Here is an 18,140-nt window from a genome sequence, read left to right as displayed (position 1 = left end):
ATTTAGCATATTTCACCCATAGATTGGGTGTGTCAGAGCAGTGGATTAAGGAATTCTTGGTATAATCTGTACATCAAGCAAGGCAGAGGCCTTTCAGGCTGAAAGCTTTTACAGAAAAGATCATTTTCTTTAAAAAAAAAAATTGGCAAAATAAGAAAGAACTACACTAGACCAAACCCCTGTGGCATGGCAGATCTGAGATCATCTATCTGGACAAAGGTGTCACCCTAAACCCTGATAGTTAATTATTTTAAAGTTTTAAGAAAGATGTTTAATATCTCTTATAACTCTAGAGAGTCTTGTTTTCCACATAAAAGTCTAAACCCTCTTTGGATTTTGCTAATCCTTCATCTACATGACCATTGAGATTAGAGAACTGATATAATTGTGTTGTGAGGATCAAATACTTCACCATTTTTAAATTTGCTACTGTGTAAATCATTAAGTGTGCGTCTACATGGGCACAAATCTTCGAAATAGCCATGCTAATGGCCATTTTGAAGATTACTAATGAGACACCAAATTGAATATTCAGCACCTCATTAGCATTAGGACACTTCCAGCCACAGTGCTTTGAAAGCACACAGCTCGGCGCGGCTACACAGGGGTCCTTTTCAAAAGGACCCCGCACCTTTCGAAATCCCCTTATCCCTCTCACTGATCGGAATAAGGGGATTTCGAAAGGTGTGGGGTCCTTTTGAAAAGGAGCCCGTGTAGCTGCGCTGAGCCGCGTGCTTTCAAAAGCAGCGCCTTCAAAGCGCCACGGCTGGAAGTGTCCTAATGCTAATGAGGCGCTGAAAATTGAATCCAGTGCCTCATTAGTAATCTTCGCAATATGGCTATTTCGAAGATTTGTGCCTGTGTAGACACAGCCTAAGTGTTCACTTGTTCTTATGTTACAAGTAGGAGACCAGAAGCTCCCAACATGCATTCTCTTTAAGACTCATTATTTTTGAATAAAATCAATTAAACATGCCCAATTTTTTATCTATTTAAGAGAAAATTAGACCAAAATTAATAAACACAGAATAGGCAAAAATAGTTAATGAGCTAACATTTTAAAATTATGCAGGAAAAAAATAGAACTAAGATGTGTGCTTAGCATCATTCTGGTTGTCTGTCGACTTTCCTCCTCTGCATATACAACCCTTTTGTCTTTTTCTAAAATGCAAGCTCTTTGGGGGCAGAGACTTTTTTGTACATTTGTACCTAGCATAATGGAGCCTCTAAGCAGTACAGTAATACAAATAAATTATTATTACATTTTAGATTTTGTTTTTAGCCTTTTCAAAATCCTTTGCAAATTGTATGTTAAAAGTTGAGGTTATCAGCACAACTATTTTTGCTCAATTAAAAAGTTAATCTCTCTAACAAGTCCTCATTGAGCTTTATATCATAAGCCAATAACTACAAAGGCCTGGTTTTGCTTATATAACGTATATTTTCTTTCCACACTCAGAAGGTCAGTGCATAAAAATCATCATTTTAATAGAAAAACAACACTTTTACAATTTCAAAATGGAACTTTTCCTTTTGCACAAAATATTCACTGCAAGTTGTATTTACATTGCATCTTGCCTAGTGTTGCCACTCTAATTTTCTCAGTATCTTCAAGTTGCCATCTTTGTTTTAATTATTATTATTAAAAATATAGGTTTCTTTGGAAAGTCAGTTCTCTAGATAAAACTTCTCCTTCAAGCAGAAAAGACGACATTTAGCACAATGTGAAAAATGTTGAGAAGTGGCAGAACAGTTATGTCTTTAGGCTACCACATTACCAGTGCCCACGAAGTAAGGGGGCTCACACAGACAAGTACAAGCTGTATTGCTAAATCAGGTGAGCATTACCAGTTAAAGCCAAGAAAAGCAAGATACTTAGCACTTACTTTCCTCTTTACTCTGCACAAGATGGGGAAGGCGAGAGGAGAGGAACCCATTGAACAAATTATTGATGTAAGCCATCAACCTAGACACTTGGTATAAGTTGGCTATACATTCCTACACTTTAATTTATGTCTTCATGTTGTTCCTTGGAACCAAGATGGTTGAGAACTTGACTAGCAATTGTCTTCAAAAAGAACAAAAGTTTTTGCCCTGAACTCCTAATTATTACAAAATTGCACTTATTTATATATTTAGAGCTAAGGATGTTTATTGCAATTTGCATCACTATTAAAGCTTACAAATTATGCATTAACAGGTATCTAGAGGCATCATGTATACCTGATTCAATAGTTTACGATGTTTGATGTAAATACACTAACACCTGAATAAACATTATTGCTAATAATGGAAGAGCTCCATCTTCTGGAATAAGAATTATTTTTATGTCACCCATCTTTATACTGGCTTGGAGCTACATGTAAAAACTTCTATTTTAAAGCCTGCCAGAATTGTGTACTTTCAATTAGGGAATGGAACAGGAGTAGAAAATAGAAGAAATTTAGGGCAATAACATTATTTCTAATATAATTCAGTCATCATTTCCTTATGAAATAGAAAACAATGTAGATTAGTCTCCAGTATGTCATATGAGCAAGAGTCCTTATTTACTCAAAGGATATCCACAATCAGCTTCTGATTCAGGCAAAAAATACCGGGATATAATCAATTTAACCACAGAGTCAAACATTAGGTCCTTTATTGAATCAGGCCTAAAATGTTGTCCTCAACAGAGATGGATATAAGCCTGTTTATGAATCTTCACGAAATGGGATCTTCTACTGCTTTCAGCAAAACACTTAGGTATGTGCTTAACTAGTAAAACATTTAGGTTACAGTTACCCTAGCAGGTTTTGTTGACAAAATCTGCGGACAGTTTACACACAAAAGGAATTTTGTCAACCCTGTGTCAACAAAACCCAGTACATTTGCCGGCAGTATTTTGTCTCAAAGCTACGAGGCATACTTTTGTCAACAGATCCTAGTGATGGAACAGGTGTGTAAATGGCCAATGGGGAAGCTTTGTTGACAGTAAGGTCCTCCATGGCACTGGCCAGCTGGAGTACTGGGACGCCCTCCCCACAAAACTCTGACCTCTATGGTCAGTGCCTCTGTCCACTTTTAAAGAGACAGGCAGCTCCAGAAACCTCATGGCAGGAAGTTGGCCCCAGCAAGCAGCAGAGCCACATCCTGCCAGCTGCACGTGTGGCTAGCCACTCCCTGAGGCACTTAAGGATGAGCCAGGCCTTCCATGACACACCCCCCCACACACCCAGAGGATGTACCCCGAGGGTCCCAAGAACCACGCTGGGGTTGAAAAAGCAGGTTGCCCTACGGACACACCCTGAGCTGCAGGACCTCATAACCCTTTGTGGTAAAGAGGCCCTCATCCTGGACTCCAGTGCAAAGTGCAGAAACACACCCAGGGATGTTCACCTGGCCGAAGCCCTGGCAGGGCATGGACACCCATACCTCACCGTGCTCCCAGCCCCAACCCAGCCCTCATGGGGATGCCGCACCCCACGGTGGGGGGGGAAGGGGCAGAACCTGCGGCTAAGGCCACTTGGAGTGCTGCTCCTATGCAGGGTTGCAGCCCTCAACATCCCTCTCCTGAGAATGAAGCCCCCAACATACCCTGTCCCAAACTCCCTGCCTCCCTTGTACATAGCTTCCAATAATTGCACTGGGACAGAGTTTGGGTTAGTGATGTTTATTTTAACACCTCCCACATATCCCAAGCCAAGCCCCCCCAAACAGTGTTCAGATCCCCCCATCCCTCAATATAGTTACCCATGATCGCCCTTTGTAAATAGTTTACCTTATTGACTTTTTTATACACATTTTCATGTTGTTGTTTATATAAGGTTCTTTTTTCACCAACCTTGTGTCCTTCTTTATTGGGAAGGGGTCACAGAGGGGATGGGGTAGAACTGTAGGTCCAAGGGCCCCGCCGGGGGCACCTAGGGGTGTGTGTGTGTGTGCGCATCATTGGGAGAAAGTCACCAGTAGGACCTTCCTGATGAGGACCCTGTCTGTGTCCACCTGGTGGGCTGGGGCCGTGGCTAGCGGCTTGTAGGCATGGTCTACCTCCAACCCCCAACCCTTGGAGGAAGATCTCCTACTTCCCCTCCACTACGTTGTGGAGGGTGCAGCAGGTGGCCACCACCACAGGGACCAGGTCCTCCTCCACATCCAGGCAGGTGAGGAGACAGGAAAACTTCACGGTGAAACACCCGAAAGGGCACTTGACTGGGAGACACAGGTAGGCGTTGAAGAGCTCCTTTTTCTGGTGGCCAGTGTATGGGCCACATTAGCCATGGCAAGACACAGCACAAGGGCATCTCCAACAGCCATGTGCTCGTTGTCATCCCATGGCAGAAGCCAGAGTTCCTGAAGACCCTGACATCATGCGCCTGGCCTGCCCACACGATATAGATGTTGGAGAACTAACCACGGTGGTCCACCAGGGCCTGCAGGAGGCCTCTTTATGTAGCATGCCACACTGTAGTCCAGGTCACGGATTGATATGTGTGTCCTGTCAACTGCCCCCAAACAGTTCAGGAAGCCTGAGGCGTCAAATCCAGCTGTGGTTGCATCCAGGTTGTCAACTCAGATAAACCTCCCCAGCGGGATGCTGTTGGTAACCCTCACCACCTGGAAGCAGAAGAGAGTGAACACACACAGGTGGCGTCCCCTGGACCTTTGCGGCTTGCCCCTCCCCCTCCCGTCCCGTCCCGCGGGTCTCAGAGAGTAGGGTGGGCTTCCCCAAACTCCCCCCCCGGCTCTCCTCCCATTTGACAGGGCTCCATCCTTCCCCCTTCGCTGCCATACTAAGCCCATGGCCTGGGAGTGGCTTACCTGCATCAGGATGACCCTGGGGTTCACTTCCCCACCGAGTGGTAACTATCTGGGGTGGCAAGCTTCCTCACAGTGATGGCTACTCGCTTCTCCACTGGGATGGCCAGTCACATTCGGTGTCCTGGTGCCATAGTGCGGGGATGAGCCAGGTGCACAGATCTGAAAGGTGTCCTTTCTCATTCAGAAGTTTTGGAGCCACTGGTTGTCTCCCATTCCCCCCATCACTAGGTGCTCCCACCAGACAGCGCTGGTGTTGTGCTGCTACACCTGCTGTGGCATCCAGGGGGACAAGGACAAGCTAGACCACCGGGGCATCCTTATGGGCCTTGGGGTCCACCAGGTCCCCACCAGATTAAGTGAAAGGGGTCCAGCAGGATCAGGAGCAGGACTTGCAGCAGTTGGGCTGCTCCTGGTCCGTGCTGGCTGTGGCCTATGTTTGATCCCTGAGGGGAAGCATGCAGGCCTAGCCTGTGTGTGCCTCATAGACCACTGAGAGGCTCAGCTTTGGCGGGCATTGGCTGGGTTGTGCTTTAAGGGTGTGCCTGGCCATAGCACCAGAAGGGCTTCCCAAGCATGAGTTTGTTTGCAGGGCTTCCAGGCCCCCGTTCTGTCGACAGAGTGAATTGCTCTGTTGAACCACTTTGGTGTGTGACCATGCTGTTGACAGGGGTTTTGCTGGGAAACATCTCCTGATGGTGACCTCTGCCAACAGAGGGCTGTAAGTGTAACTGTAGCCTTATAGTTCAAATTTCTCTCTCAAAGTTGAGCATTATTTAAGTGCTTTGCTGAACTGAGGTGCTAAGCACAAGCTTAACTAAAAGTAGGTTGATAATATTTGTAGTTCCACTAAACTTGCTTAAAGTTAAATTTGTACTCAAGTACTTCACTGAATTGGAAACTTACTTCTCACAACACAAACATTAAAATTGTGATTATAATGCTTGAAATTTATTTTAAAACTAAGTGCCTTTTCTATCTCATGGATATTTTAGACTAATGCTGCTTGAAAAAACAGGCATTGTTTTAGTTACTGAAGTGGCATCACTGCTTGGAAAAAGGGAACATTTTAGGGCAACAATCAACAGACTAATGAACATCATATGTTAGATTATCTATTGATCGGTGCTGTGACTTGTTGCCTGCCTTTTCAGGTAATGGTATAACTGCAATAATTTTGGGGGACCTAGTGCAGATTCAGCCAATCAAAATAAAGAAAAGTTAAAAATGTGTATTTTCATCTGCTTTTCTATTATTAAATTCATCGGCTTTTCTATCTGAAGCTAATAAATACTCATGGACAAAAGAGAGCAGCAGAAATTTGAAGAAATTTCTTTATCAAAACAAAGCACTTGCAGCTTTATTTCTCTTTATAGAAGTAAGCATCCCCATGTCCATTCTTCTATAATAAGGAAAATGAAAAAGTTATGCCTCTTTGCAGGAAATGAATTTCATGGCAAAAAAGACACATAAAACAAATTAAAAAGGAATTTAAGAATTTAACAAAGAAAATTATTTTTCTTTCCTTCATCTCAGTAATTCATTCTTATCAACAGCTACTTAAATCATTAGGAATGCCATACTAATTATCTACTTGTTCACAGAATGCTGTACTATGATTTCTTGCATACTATAGGAAATACAATTGCACAAACCACCACATTACCTGCATTAGTCAAACAAGAGCAGGGAACAAACAAAACTTTAGAGACTAAACATATACAAGAGGAAATCAGATTCCTTATACAAAATAAATATTTTTCTTTTTTAAATTATCTTTTGACTTCCTGGAACTTCATGTGTCTTCTGTATCTTTAATGAAGACATTAGTTAAAAGAACTCTCACAACCCATAAATCAAATTTTAGTTGTATTTAAGTACAGCATAGCAACGACAAATGAAAAAAGTTAAAAAATTTAGCATGCCGTATTACTGTACGTAATACTGCATTAAACTCCCCTTTCCTAAGGCTAAGAAGGACCGATTTATAGAAATATGAGGTAACTAGCATTTATGCTTGGCAAAATAAAAATCGAAAAGAAAATTGTAGCACAGCCATCAGACATTTTTACAAAATAAATGTCTAGATGATCACATGCCTTACACTTATACTCATTTTTAATATATATTTTATTTGAAGGGGCAATTCAGAGAGTCACAAATAAGGAAAGGACACTAAGGTTTTAATAAGGGCAACAAAAAAAGTTGTTTCCACCAGCATAGAGTCACATTACAGTACACCAATATTGACAGCATTCTTTTTTGTCTATTTTTGGTACATAAGATGGAATCTCTCTACATAACCTTGTAAGGCTTCAGTAACTAAAAAGTAAAAAACCTATTAGTTTACAATTTATTTAAAAATCCTGAAAGACACAGCAAGTTCTAAACTTTAGTAGTGCTACCCACACACAACCATCTGGTTGAAGAACCCAGTAAAAGAGCCTCTCCTTTCAAGGAAGCTTGCAACAGTAGAGTTGTGCAATATGGATGTTTCTTACTACAAGAAAAAAAATTACACATGGCACATTCTCATTCATATTTCGCAATGTAAAAAGTTACAAACATACCTAATCAAATAAATAATAAAAAATGAACTTGAATGTGTTTGTTAAGTATCCTAAAACCACTACATAGAATAATGGCAACTTTCACTCACGGATTATTTACATGGTAATACCCAGGTCAGGGTACACTGCTACAAAACTCATAAAACAAAAAGTAAACTTGAAATGTTTTCCATAATAAAGGTCTAGCAGCATGACTATCTAATGCTGTTTTGTTTTTCCTGACAGCTTTCGGAAGTTTATTTTAATCTAGCTCTTCATCCAGTTCATAATTGTCTTTATCATAAATGTCTTTTACTAAAAGAACCCGTACGAGCATATGTTCCAAAGTGTTGCGGTCCAGTGAAGTCGAAGTATACCAGACAGGGCTATCCGAGGAAACGGAGCATTCCGGTTGTAAATAGAACACATCCATTCTCTGATTAAGATTCTGTGGGCTAACAGGAGAAAAAAAATGGTTAGAAGAGCCAAGGTTTCTCATGATGAATGTATAATATGTTTTGATTTTTAGCATCCTGTGTGTACAACTATAACTAAATATACACAACAGGAGTTGAGGATTAATGTGGAAAAATAATGCCCCTTTGTTTTGAAATGGAACCTTATGGTGGCATAAATTCCTTCAAGCATTCATATCCAGCAGAGGTTGCTTTTTCAATCTAGTTTTCTATAAACTAAAAACTATTTTACATTTTCTAAAATTAAGAGACAAAATAAACCTCAAAACCTCTTTTCCTGCTTTTTCTCCCCAAGGTCTGTTCTGTCATAAGGCTTTACCTATCTTGCTCTTTTAGCTCCTGATTCCTACTGAATGGGCCTGCTTGTTTCCCTTATGAAGTTATTTTGCAGGTTACTACTGATCCAGGGAAATCTGGTGAACACGGTGCTGTTGTGGTTCAGATGCAGCTCAGAATACTTTAAGCTAGTGAACAACACAAAGATGCCCATCTAGGAGAGTCTCAAAAAAATTGACAATTTTATTATGATGTTGTTAAATTATTTCCTCCCCTTTAATACCATAGATTTTAAGAGCCAATAATCCTGATACGTGCCTTTTGGGTCAAACTATTTAGCTGGCTATCCCAAAGTCTGTCAGCTGAAATCTGACAGCAGTTACTTTCCTGTTGTGATAGAAATAGATGTAATTGTTGGAAACTGTTTGGATTTGAAATACACTAGAACTTCTGTAATCCGAAAACCCAGACCTTGGCAGGGGGAGGAGGAACCAACTCTGAGCACTGCCACTGTCCTTCCCCCACAGCTGCAGGAAGAGAAGCAAAGTGGCTGTGCTTCCAAGGAGGCTGCTCCCCTGCCACTCCCACAGTGGGGTGTGTGTGTGTGAGGGATGCCGATGGGAGGCACAGAGCCACATGTGCCCCTGGGAGTGGGGCACCCCATCCCCATAACCCATAGAGCCCTCCATGGCCCAGAACATTCTACACTTTGGCATATCCTATTTCCCAGGGTTGTATTACATTTAAGCGTTTTAATAAGCTCACCTGATTCTCAACAATCAGACCTGTTTTATGTTGAAGCTGGCTATGAAATGTTAGCTGCTGAAAGTGAGTCATCCTTTTAAAATTACAGCTGTAGGTTGTCAGCTGATTCTCAAGTAACAGTTTCAAACCCACTTACAGAATATAGGGGGCCATTGGTTGAAAATTGAGAGAAGAGTTTTAATTATTGTTTTAAAGAGATTTTATAAAATAAACTTCAATTGAGCATTGGGTGAGGACATTAACAGGTGTGGTAGCAAACAAGAGCAGGGGAGACCACCTGCAACTCTAATGCGGGAGAATCACCAAGACCCATATGAAGATATTTTATTTTAAACTTGTGACATTATTAGGAAAAGAAGAGCTATTCAGGAAGCATCTAAAATTGTTTACTTTTCTCTTTCCTTTCACTCATTTAATTTCAAATCCACTTACAGAATATAGGGACCATTGCTTGACAATTTAGGGAACATATGTAATAGTAGTAGTTAACAAAAATATCTCTCTCCAGTATACAAGTATGTACACTCCTCTCAGTGTGTGACTTTAGTATCCAAGCAAACCTATTTTAGCAGGGAACGGACTATTTAATTGGAACTGGTTTTTAAATATTTAATATAACACTGTGAACCACTTTGAGAAACTATGGATGTAAAATTCCATATTTGAACTTTGTTTCTGCCATACATTCAAACTATATCCTCGCTTTTTAAGGATACAATGCAGTCTGCTAAAACATTTTTGGATTTATATAATACTTTGTATGGAACTTAGATTATTCACTTGCAGAACCTGCAATGTAAGTTCCCTCAGTTTGCATAAGAATGCAACATAATAACTGACAGATATATATATCTATATCACAGCAATTATCAGTCATGTCTTCTATTTAGAAGTTGAAAATGTTTCCCATTTTAAGTTCCTCAGTTTCCTACCATAGAAGCATTTTCAAAATATTCAACTTTTGAAATGAAAATTAAGTTTTGTCTCCCATGTTTTTTTTTTTAAATTAGTTCTTTTAAGGGAAAACATCCATCCACTTCTAAGTGATAGGTCAGTGACAAAATTGCTGATTCTTATTATGAAAATATTTTTACACATGCATTTTGCCTGGACTACAGCAAAACTATCTAAATGTGGACTTTATTAGCCATATAAGCAGTCTTCAAATGAGAATAAACTCCAGATCTTTGCAAAAAATTACTGCATAATATATTTGCACAATAGAATTTCTAAGTAAATTGTAACGAATGGGCAACTTATTTTCAATGGGATTTTTGTTTGACTGAAAATCACACAACTGAGCTATTAAAATCAACTCATACATTCACAAGCACAATAAAGATTACAGGGAAAGACATAACTTGCTCAAATTAATACTAATTCATTCTGAACAGATCAAAATAATACTTGTATGCAGCTGGAGTCTGTTAAAAGTAGAATTACAGCTGTTTGAGAGTCTTTTAATTACTAAGGAAAAAAACGTTAAAACATTTGCCTTCAATAAAAATAGAGAATATCTGCTTGGAATAACCATATATAGGTTGAACCCCTCTAATGAAGCACCCTCCAGACCTGACTGATGCCAGATGAATTTGCTGGACCACAAAAGGTTAATATTGTGTAGCAGCATTACCAATACTTCCACTGCTTAAATGGCTCTTAGAAGACATTTAGAGGTAAATTACAGTTAAATAACAGCACAGAACACTGAGAACCAGGATTGGGGGCTAGAAATAAATTTTATGGGTCTATGGGAAACTTGGGCAGACCCAGGATAAGTGGTCATCCAGCTAACTAAAATCACGCTGGATTACGGATGCTACCAGATGAGAGTGTCCAGATTAGAGAGGTTCAACCTGTAATAGCACCACAAATAAAAGGCACTACCTTGGTGTTGAGTATTGGAACCTCTCCAAGTTCAAATACCTTGTGGTTTTCTTGTATGTATTTCACATTCTTATTTAACATCCACATAGAGTAAATCAAAGGATAGTGGAGTTTTTTTTAGCCCTAATGTTTCTAAATCCCGAAAATCAGTACTAACTGAAAGTTGTTGCTATCACATGACTTCCTGAAGGGATACACAAAATAAGGCTGTTTTGTGAACCAATATGCAATACTAAAGCCGGGTCTAAGTAGCCGCGCCAACTTCAAAATAGCGCCCACCACGTCTACACGTGGCGAGCACTATTTCGAAGTTGAAATCGACGTAAGGCGGTGAGACGTCGAAGTTGCTATCCCCATCAGGAGATGGGAATAGCGCCCTACTTCGACGTTGAACGTCGAAGTAGGGCATGTGTAGCCTATCCGCGTCCCATAACATCGAAATAGTGGGGTCCGCCATGGCGGCCATCAGCTGAGGGGTTGAGAGACGCTCTCTCCAGCCCCTGCGGGGCTCTATGGTCACCGTATGCAGCAGCCCTTAGCCCAGGGCTTCTGGCTGCTGCTGCTGCAGCTGGGGATCCATGTTGCATGCACAGGGTCTGCAACCAGTTGTCGGCTCTGTGGATCTTGTGCTGTTTAGTGCAAGTGTGTCTGGGAGGGGCCCTTTAAGGGAGTGGCTTGCTGTTGCCCGGGAAGTGCTAGTCCGCCCTGTGACCCTGTCTGCAGCTGTTCCTGGCACCCTTATTTCGATGTGGGCCGCTTTGGTCTGTAGACGCTCCCCTGCAGTGCCTACTTCAATGTGGTGCTGCCCAACGTCGAAGTTGAACGTCGACGGCACCAGCCCTGAAGGACGTGTAGACGCTATTCATCGAAATAGCTTATAAGGTATTTCGATGTCACATACACGTGTAGACGTAGCTTAAGAGACCTAACATCAGTATCAGAGTCAAATGGACCTCCTGTTGGCAAGCCTGAGCAGAGACTCTCATGATTTAATACAACAGATAGAAAAAAAACATGCTCTGACCCCTATTTGGGAGTCCTTCCTACAGAACAGAAGGGAGAAATTCATGCTCTGTATTTCAGTGCTTTCAGTCCGGCACATTTTACAAGCACTATATTCCTTAATTTGTTTAACATTATTTTGCACTGTACCCTAATTGTCTCCCCTTCTGTACCCTAACTATTCTAAAAACACCCCTACACTATTACATGGAAACACTCACCTCTTAGATAGATAGCACTCAAACATTTTCACGGGACATCTAGCAGGATTTGATGTATTTTCAATTTGTTCAAACACTGGCTCATCATCTTCATGTTTCCTTTTTCCAGTAGTAATCTTATCTTTAAAAAGGAAAAAACCCACCTAAGCCCAAACTTGAAAACTTTAGCTAGTATAATTGTTTTCATTTAACATAATTCATTAGGGTGAATAGAAGTACAACCCAAAATACTGCAATGCAGTCATTTGCATCTCTAAACTGGAGATGTAGCCCACAGAAAAGGTTCTAGCACTTGACACAGAGGCTACTTAGATCAAAAGGGAACATTTAATGCAGGGACTGTGTAGTCTCTGCAGACCACATGCTCACATTGAAGATCCAGTAGCTGCACACTTCTCATTTTTATGCAAATGAGGTTCAGTTCTCAAGCTCCTGGCAAGGTGCCAAAGTGGCCCTCAACTGGGCAAAAATTTGGATGCCCATTCAATACTTATTTTGAAACCATCAATAGTACCTTCACTACCAGCTCCGCACAGAGAAGAAACCTGGTATCGAAGACAAGCTTTACTGTCCATCGTTCGAGGATTTTTTTTCCACTGTCGAAAAACAGTGCCAAAGGAAAGTCTTAAGTGCTGTTCCACTGTTTTCAGGCCAAAATATTTAGTGTTAAAGTAGAACAGTGTATTCAGAAGAGCAAATGGAGAGTGTGATCCGAGCTGTTTTATCCTCCAAAGATAATCTTCTTCAACTCGAGAAAATATTGACCCTTCCAGGAGTGGGGAAAAGAAAAAAAAAAAACACTATTAGAGAGAAAATACAATGAGGCAAAAACAACTCATATTCAAAAGAATCGGAAAGTTCTATCAATTACAAAAATGAAACAAAATTTTCAGTATTCCAAGTAACACTATCTGCACACATCCCTAAGAAGAGAAATGGAAGCCCACTGATTGAGGAAGACAACAGCAATTTCCACACAGGCAAGAAACAGATACAGTTCCTTTTTAGAACTATTTTAACAGGATTCTTCAAGTGTCACTCACATAACTGGTGCCACTTCATAAAGAAAGTGAGCAACCTTGGACCTTCAATTAAAAAAAAAAAAAAAAAGCACTTATGTTTGTGGGGTGAGTTTGAGAGTTTTTTGGCATATGTAAGGGTCCTGACTGACCCTCTCAATTTTACTCTAACTGAAGACAGAAGCCTTATCCAGAAAACACTTCAGCTACAGCAGCAGTTGCTATCTAAAGAGGCTACTGCAGACTTAAGATAACTGGAGGCAGGACCAGCCCAACCATATAGGCAAACCAGGCAGTCGTCTAGGACACCCTGCTTTAAGGGGAGCCAAATTAGACACAAGTGAACTTTTTCTGTATTTATAAAAATAAGTTCTCTCTTATCAATGAAAATATCAAATATTTTACTTGTAAATCAGGGCACCATTGCCGTGTCAGAAATTGAGTTGTATTATTTATTTCATATTGTGGAGCATGGCTGTATATGCAAATACAGTTAAAATGTGTCACAGCATAGCTTCAAAAGAGCACACCCAGGTTTGCTGCCCAAGGGTGAGGTCTGGCAGTTCAGTCATTCTGCCCTCTTGTGAGCTGTACTCCTGAAGACACTGTGCCCACGAAGAATTTGTATGTGTTGAACTTGCAACATTTGTTAAGCCCTGATTTTTGAACATCTGACTGCTAATGTTAAACTCACAATATGCATTCCTCTCCCTTCTTATTGCAATAACGTTTGATAATAACAATTCTGGCCTTCTGTTTCAATTTTTAATACTTTTAAGTAAACACTGAAATGATAAAATAAATTAACATTTACTAGGTGTATATTACTATGATGTCATCACATGTGCAGTGACTCACCAGGAAAGGTTTCAATGGGCAGAGAGCTACATGCATTCATAATTTTTCTCTTTTTGTGCATTTAAGTCCACATTTAATCATTCTTACTAATCATTTTAATTCATTATCTTTTAGTTTAACATAAATAGTCTTCTACTTTACTATCATTGTTCTCTACTTTGTTAATTTAGTTGGAAAAGTTGCTTAAAATTTCCTTTGGAAGGAAGACAGTTGCAGCAACTTGAAACACAACTGTCTATAGCGCTGAACAGAAATACTGTGTACAATTCAAAATGGTTAGAACTTTAAAAGGTCAGCTACTGGGCAGTTTACTCTATATGGTATAATTATGTTATGATTAACGAAAAGTAGAAAAAATCAATAAAATATTCTATATTGTGCATTTCAACTGTCACGTAAATAAAGGTAAAATTTCATTCTAGATGTCTCATTTTTCTCTATACTCAATATGTGCTTGTGAGGGGAGAGGGCACCAAGGTCATAGTCCACCTAGGGTGGCACAAACCCTTGGGATGGCCCTGACTGGAGGAAAGGGAGAAAGGAAAGCAGAATTTCCCTTCTTCCCATAAATCTGTGCTGGACAAATTCTAGGGCAGACTGACAGATCACAATCTCGAGAGGAAAGAAAGGAGACTGTCTGGGAAACGGTATTTTTGCCCCCTTCTCCTATTCACCAAGGAGCTGGAATAGCTTGAAAGAGAGGAAGAGAAACAACAGGGCTGTTCCAGCTTCAAAGGTGGAGTGATGGCCATAATTGCTACTTCGCAATTGCTTCCCCAGAGTTTCCCCTCTCATTCCCAGGGAACAGTGGTATGTCTTTCACCCCTAGATTCTGAAAAGGACTGAGATTCCTTTTGGCAAAGAGGAGGCACTACCCAGGCCTTCTGTTTTTTCCTCGAGTATGTGTACATGGCTAGTGCAGATGTTCCTCTCCTACACAGTAACTGATGCCTTAAAGGAGTGGAGGAGTACAGGTTCACCTTTGCCGCCATTTCCTAAATTGTCTTACTGTGGCTGCATCTTCTTTGCACAGCTGCTGTTCAGTAGGCTGGATTCATCTCTTACAATGATTTGGAGGAAGAGGGAGGAATGGGAGGCAGTTAGGTGAAGTGAATGATACCTACGAATTTACTTGTTTTAATTTTATCAATCACCAACACAAGGCTTAAAATATTTGTGTATATCTGCATTCCTCAGAATACGCAACTGCTAGTAGAAGAAGGTGCATGACAAAAAAAAAAAATTACCATCTGGAAGTATGCTTGGTTGCCAACTTCTAAGGATTTTATTTAACTCCTGCTCAAACCTCTGGTAGCTTGGATTAATAAATATATTGTCTTTTCGATTGCTTCCATACAAGTACTAAAAATAAGAACAAAGAATATTTGCTGTGTTGGGAGAATTAATGACAAAATAACTTCTGCTATGAGCCTGCGTTTCTTCTCATAATACATCAGAATTTTCCAATACTTTAGTTGTTACATGCTGGCTAAAAAACAAAGTAGTGTAACATTTAAGTCATATAACACTGAGTACAACGAAGTTACAGAGAAAAATATTGGATAAAATATTAAATATTAAAATATTGGTTTAATTAGAAGCCTCATGCATATCAATGAACAGGATATTTTTTAAATCTCTATAATCTAAAGTATTTATTTGTGGTACCAACACTTATTTTTCATTTTCAGTTAGGCCTTCATAATACACATTTTTAAGCAGGATGACATTTTAAACAAAGTGTGAATATTGACAAAAATAATGGAAATAAAAAATTACCTTTATTTCAAAGTCAGAATAAAAAAAAAGTATTTATTCATGACAATGATGCAGAATATTACAAGAAAACTGGCAGACTAGGCAAAGTGCCTGAATATTCTTCAGCCTAATGCCTAATTATCTTAATCCTCCTTATTTTACAGACAGAAGTGGTTGCTCTTTTGAACACTGACCAAAAATTAATTATAAGGGCTATGCTAGTATTGACATTATCCTCTCTGGAGACATTTCTAAGAAATGGAGTATTGGCTTCTTAAAACTTCCACTTCAGTATTATCTTAGCAAAAACCAGCCTGTTGCTAGTGATTACAATAAAAGTGACAGACTGAAAAAACATGTGCTCACTTCTGCAAATGGCATCTATTTCTGTACACATCCTTGAAATAACATTAAACACAGCCCTCATTTGTATTAAGCAGAAGTTCAGCATATCTTGACTACCTTATCATTTAGCTTTATAGAAAGAAAAAATGAATCTGTACACTTTTATTGAAGTCTTAAGTCTCTTAATACACAATACCTTATTTCAGAGAACCAATACATACTGGATACATTTACAAAAATAGTTCCATAAAAATTTTAAACCCTTACAAATATTTTCACTACTGAAGACATGAAATTTTCAATCTCTTACATTCTAAATCAGGTAATGCAACAGTCTCAAGAGGCTACCACAACTTATTTTTACCGTTGTTTTGGTTAGCACATTTATTTGGGTCTTGAACATATTCATGCTTTTTTCTCCAAGTGTCCCTTTAAAAATATTCTTATGTGCTTTCAAGGCACATCAAAATCAGAAAAACAAGTACAAGTAAGGGTTCTACATGACCCTCATTATGCTCAAAGCTAACCCCATCCCTGCAACACTCTCTAGTCCTGACAACAATGGTAATTCCACTGGAAGCCAGAAATATTCTCTATCCTTCTCCTTGCCTTCCTAAGCAACCTTTTTGGACAGTATTAGTTACAAATTCTGATACTAAGGCTATGTCTACACTTACCTGGAAAGTCGACAGCTGCTATATGATTTTTGATACGCCAACTGCAAGACAAAAATTGACTTTGCAGCTGTCAACTTCCACACCTGTCTTCACAGCAGAAGGTTGACAGGAGCGCTCCTCCTGTTGACCTTCCTTAATCCTCACGGCTCACAAGGAGTTCCGGGGTTAACGCTGACCCGGGAATGAGCCATTTGTGCATGGAAGAAATGACATTCCAGAAGATCAAACCTAAATGGTGGATCTTCCAGAGTTAGTGTAGGTGTAGCCTAAGTTACTAAAACACCGCTGATTTGATTTAGAGCCATGGAAAATTTTCTGGTATCTGCAGGATGGCTTAATACTGTTCTCAAATCATGACTTTTTTTTTTAATTATTATTACGGTTGTCCCTCGAGTAATGACAGGGCTGCATTCCCACGCACCCTTGCATAACTTGAATTTTGTGTAGGTTGGGGGGTGGCTTTTTTCCCCGGCAGAACGCATGTTCTACAGCTGAGGAAGCAGCAGGAGCACCTGGAGCTCCTTTAGAAAGGTAAGTCCTGGGGTTGGGGAAGGAGGGGCGTTGGGGAGCATTAAGCCTGGGAGCTGAGCAAGAGCTGCGTGTGTTAGGGGAAGGGTGAGCCGGAGCAGCGTGCATGAGGGGGAAGGGTAAGCTGTTGTGGGGGTTGAACTGCGGTCATGCATGGCTGGGGAGCTGAGCGAGGGCCAGGGGGAGCAGGATTTTGAGTTGCACTTAACTTGCATTAATGTAAGTTCAGCACAACTCGAAATCGTGCATTTCGAGGGATTACTGTATTTACCTGCCCAGATAATTTCTCAGCTTTCTTTCTCAAAGTTATTCCTTTGAGCCGAAAACAAAATATACTTTTTTTCTGGTAAACCATGTTGCAATCTCTCAATTTCAATTTCCTCCATAGGGCAGTTATCTGTTTTATTTGACCACCTAAGTCTGAAGATTTTTTCATATTAGTTTTGTTTTTATCATACTAACAAAATCCTTCAACAACTAATATCTGACATTAACCTTCCTGGCTTATCAAAGCTCCTTCTGTTCAAATCCTTTAACAGTTTTCCTGGAAGATATATTTATTCTCCATTCCATGGATTTCAATCTGTGTTATCAGCAGAGAGGAACGGATGTAATGCATAAGAAGAGAGCCAGGCTTTGTTGCGCACAGGGACAACAGGATTAAATTTAGTACATTATAAACTAAAAACCATTCTCAGTGCTAGGTCCCAGGAGAAAGTCTGAACCAACTTTTGCTTGAATGAAACAAGGAAAGAGGATAATTGAAGATATCCTCAAATTAGAGTATATTTCCTTACAAGGCACAAAATCTGGAATTGCCAAGATGCCTGCTTGTCACTGTGACTGCTTGTGTGTACATCTCTCTTTGTGAACTCTAAGTTCTTGAAATGCACAGGAAGACATGGTCTCTGCATTGAACAGTGTCTAGCACAACTCTGGGCAACAAAGAAGAGTGAGCTGGCTGCAGGGCTCATCTCAGTGG

At 40.1% G+C, this 18,140-nt stretch overlaps 1 protein-coding gene across 8 annotated transcripts in view; it reads right to left on the bottom strand.

Annotated features, from left to right (window-relative positions):
* Positions 1-1,430: 1,430 nt before the first annotated feature.
* The window catches only part of ZMYM2 (zinc finger MYM-type containing 2), a 196,336-nt gene continuing 179,626 nt past the window's right edge, over positions 1,431-18,140 (bottom strand). For all 8 annotated transcript variants that reach the window (XM_074985173.1, XM_074985237.1, XM_074985228.1 and 5 more), the window contains 4 exons: positions 15,098-15,212; positions 12,488-12,739; positions 11,974-12,094; positions 1,431-7,801 (listed from right to left, as the gene is read on the bottom strand). In XM_074985173.1, the coding sequence (XP_074841274.1) occupies positions 7,609-7,801; positions 11,974-12,094; positions 12,488-12,739; positions 15,098-15,212 (681 nt within the window). In that variant the 3' untranslated portion in view covers positions 1,431-7,608. The remainder of the gene's footprint in view (positions 7,802-11,973; positions 12,095-12,487; positions 12,740-15,097; positions 15,213-18,140) is intronic.

Source organism: Carettochelys insculpta, chromosome 1 (genome assembly GCF_033958435.1).
Source record: "Carettochelys insculpta isolate YL-2023 chromosome 1, ASM3395843v1, whole genome shotgun sequence".
NCBI lineage: Eukaryota > Metazoa > Chordata > Testudines > Carettochelyidae > Carettochelys > Carettochelys insculpta.
Note: the sequence above shows the minus strand (reverse complement) of the source record. Positions and strands in the feature narration are given on the sequence as shown.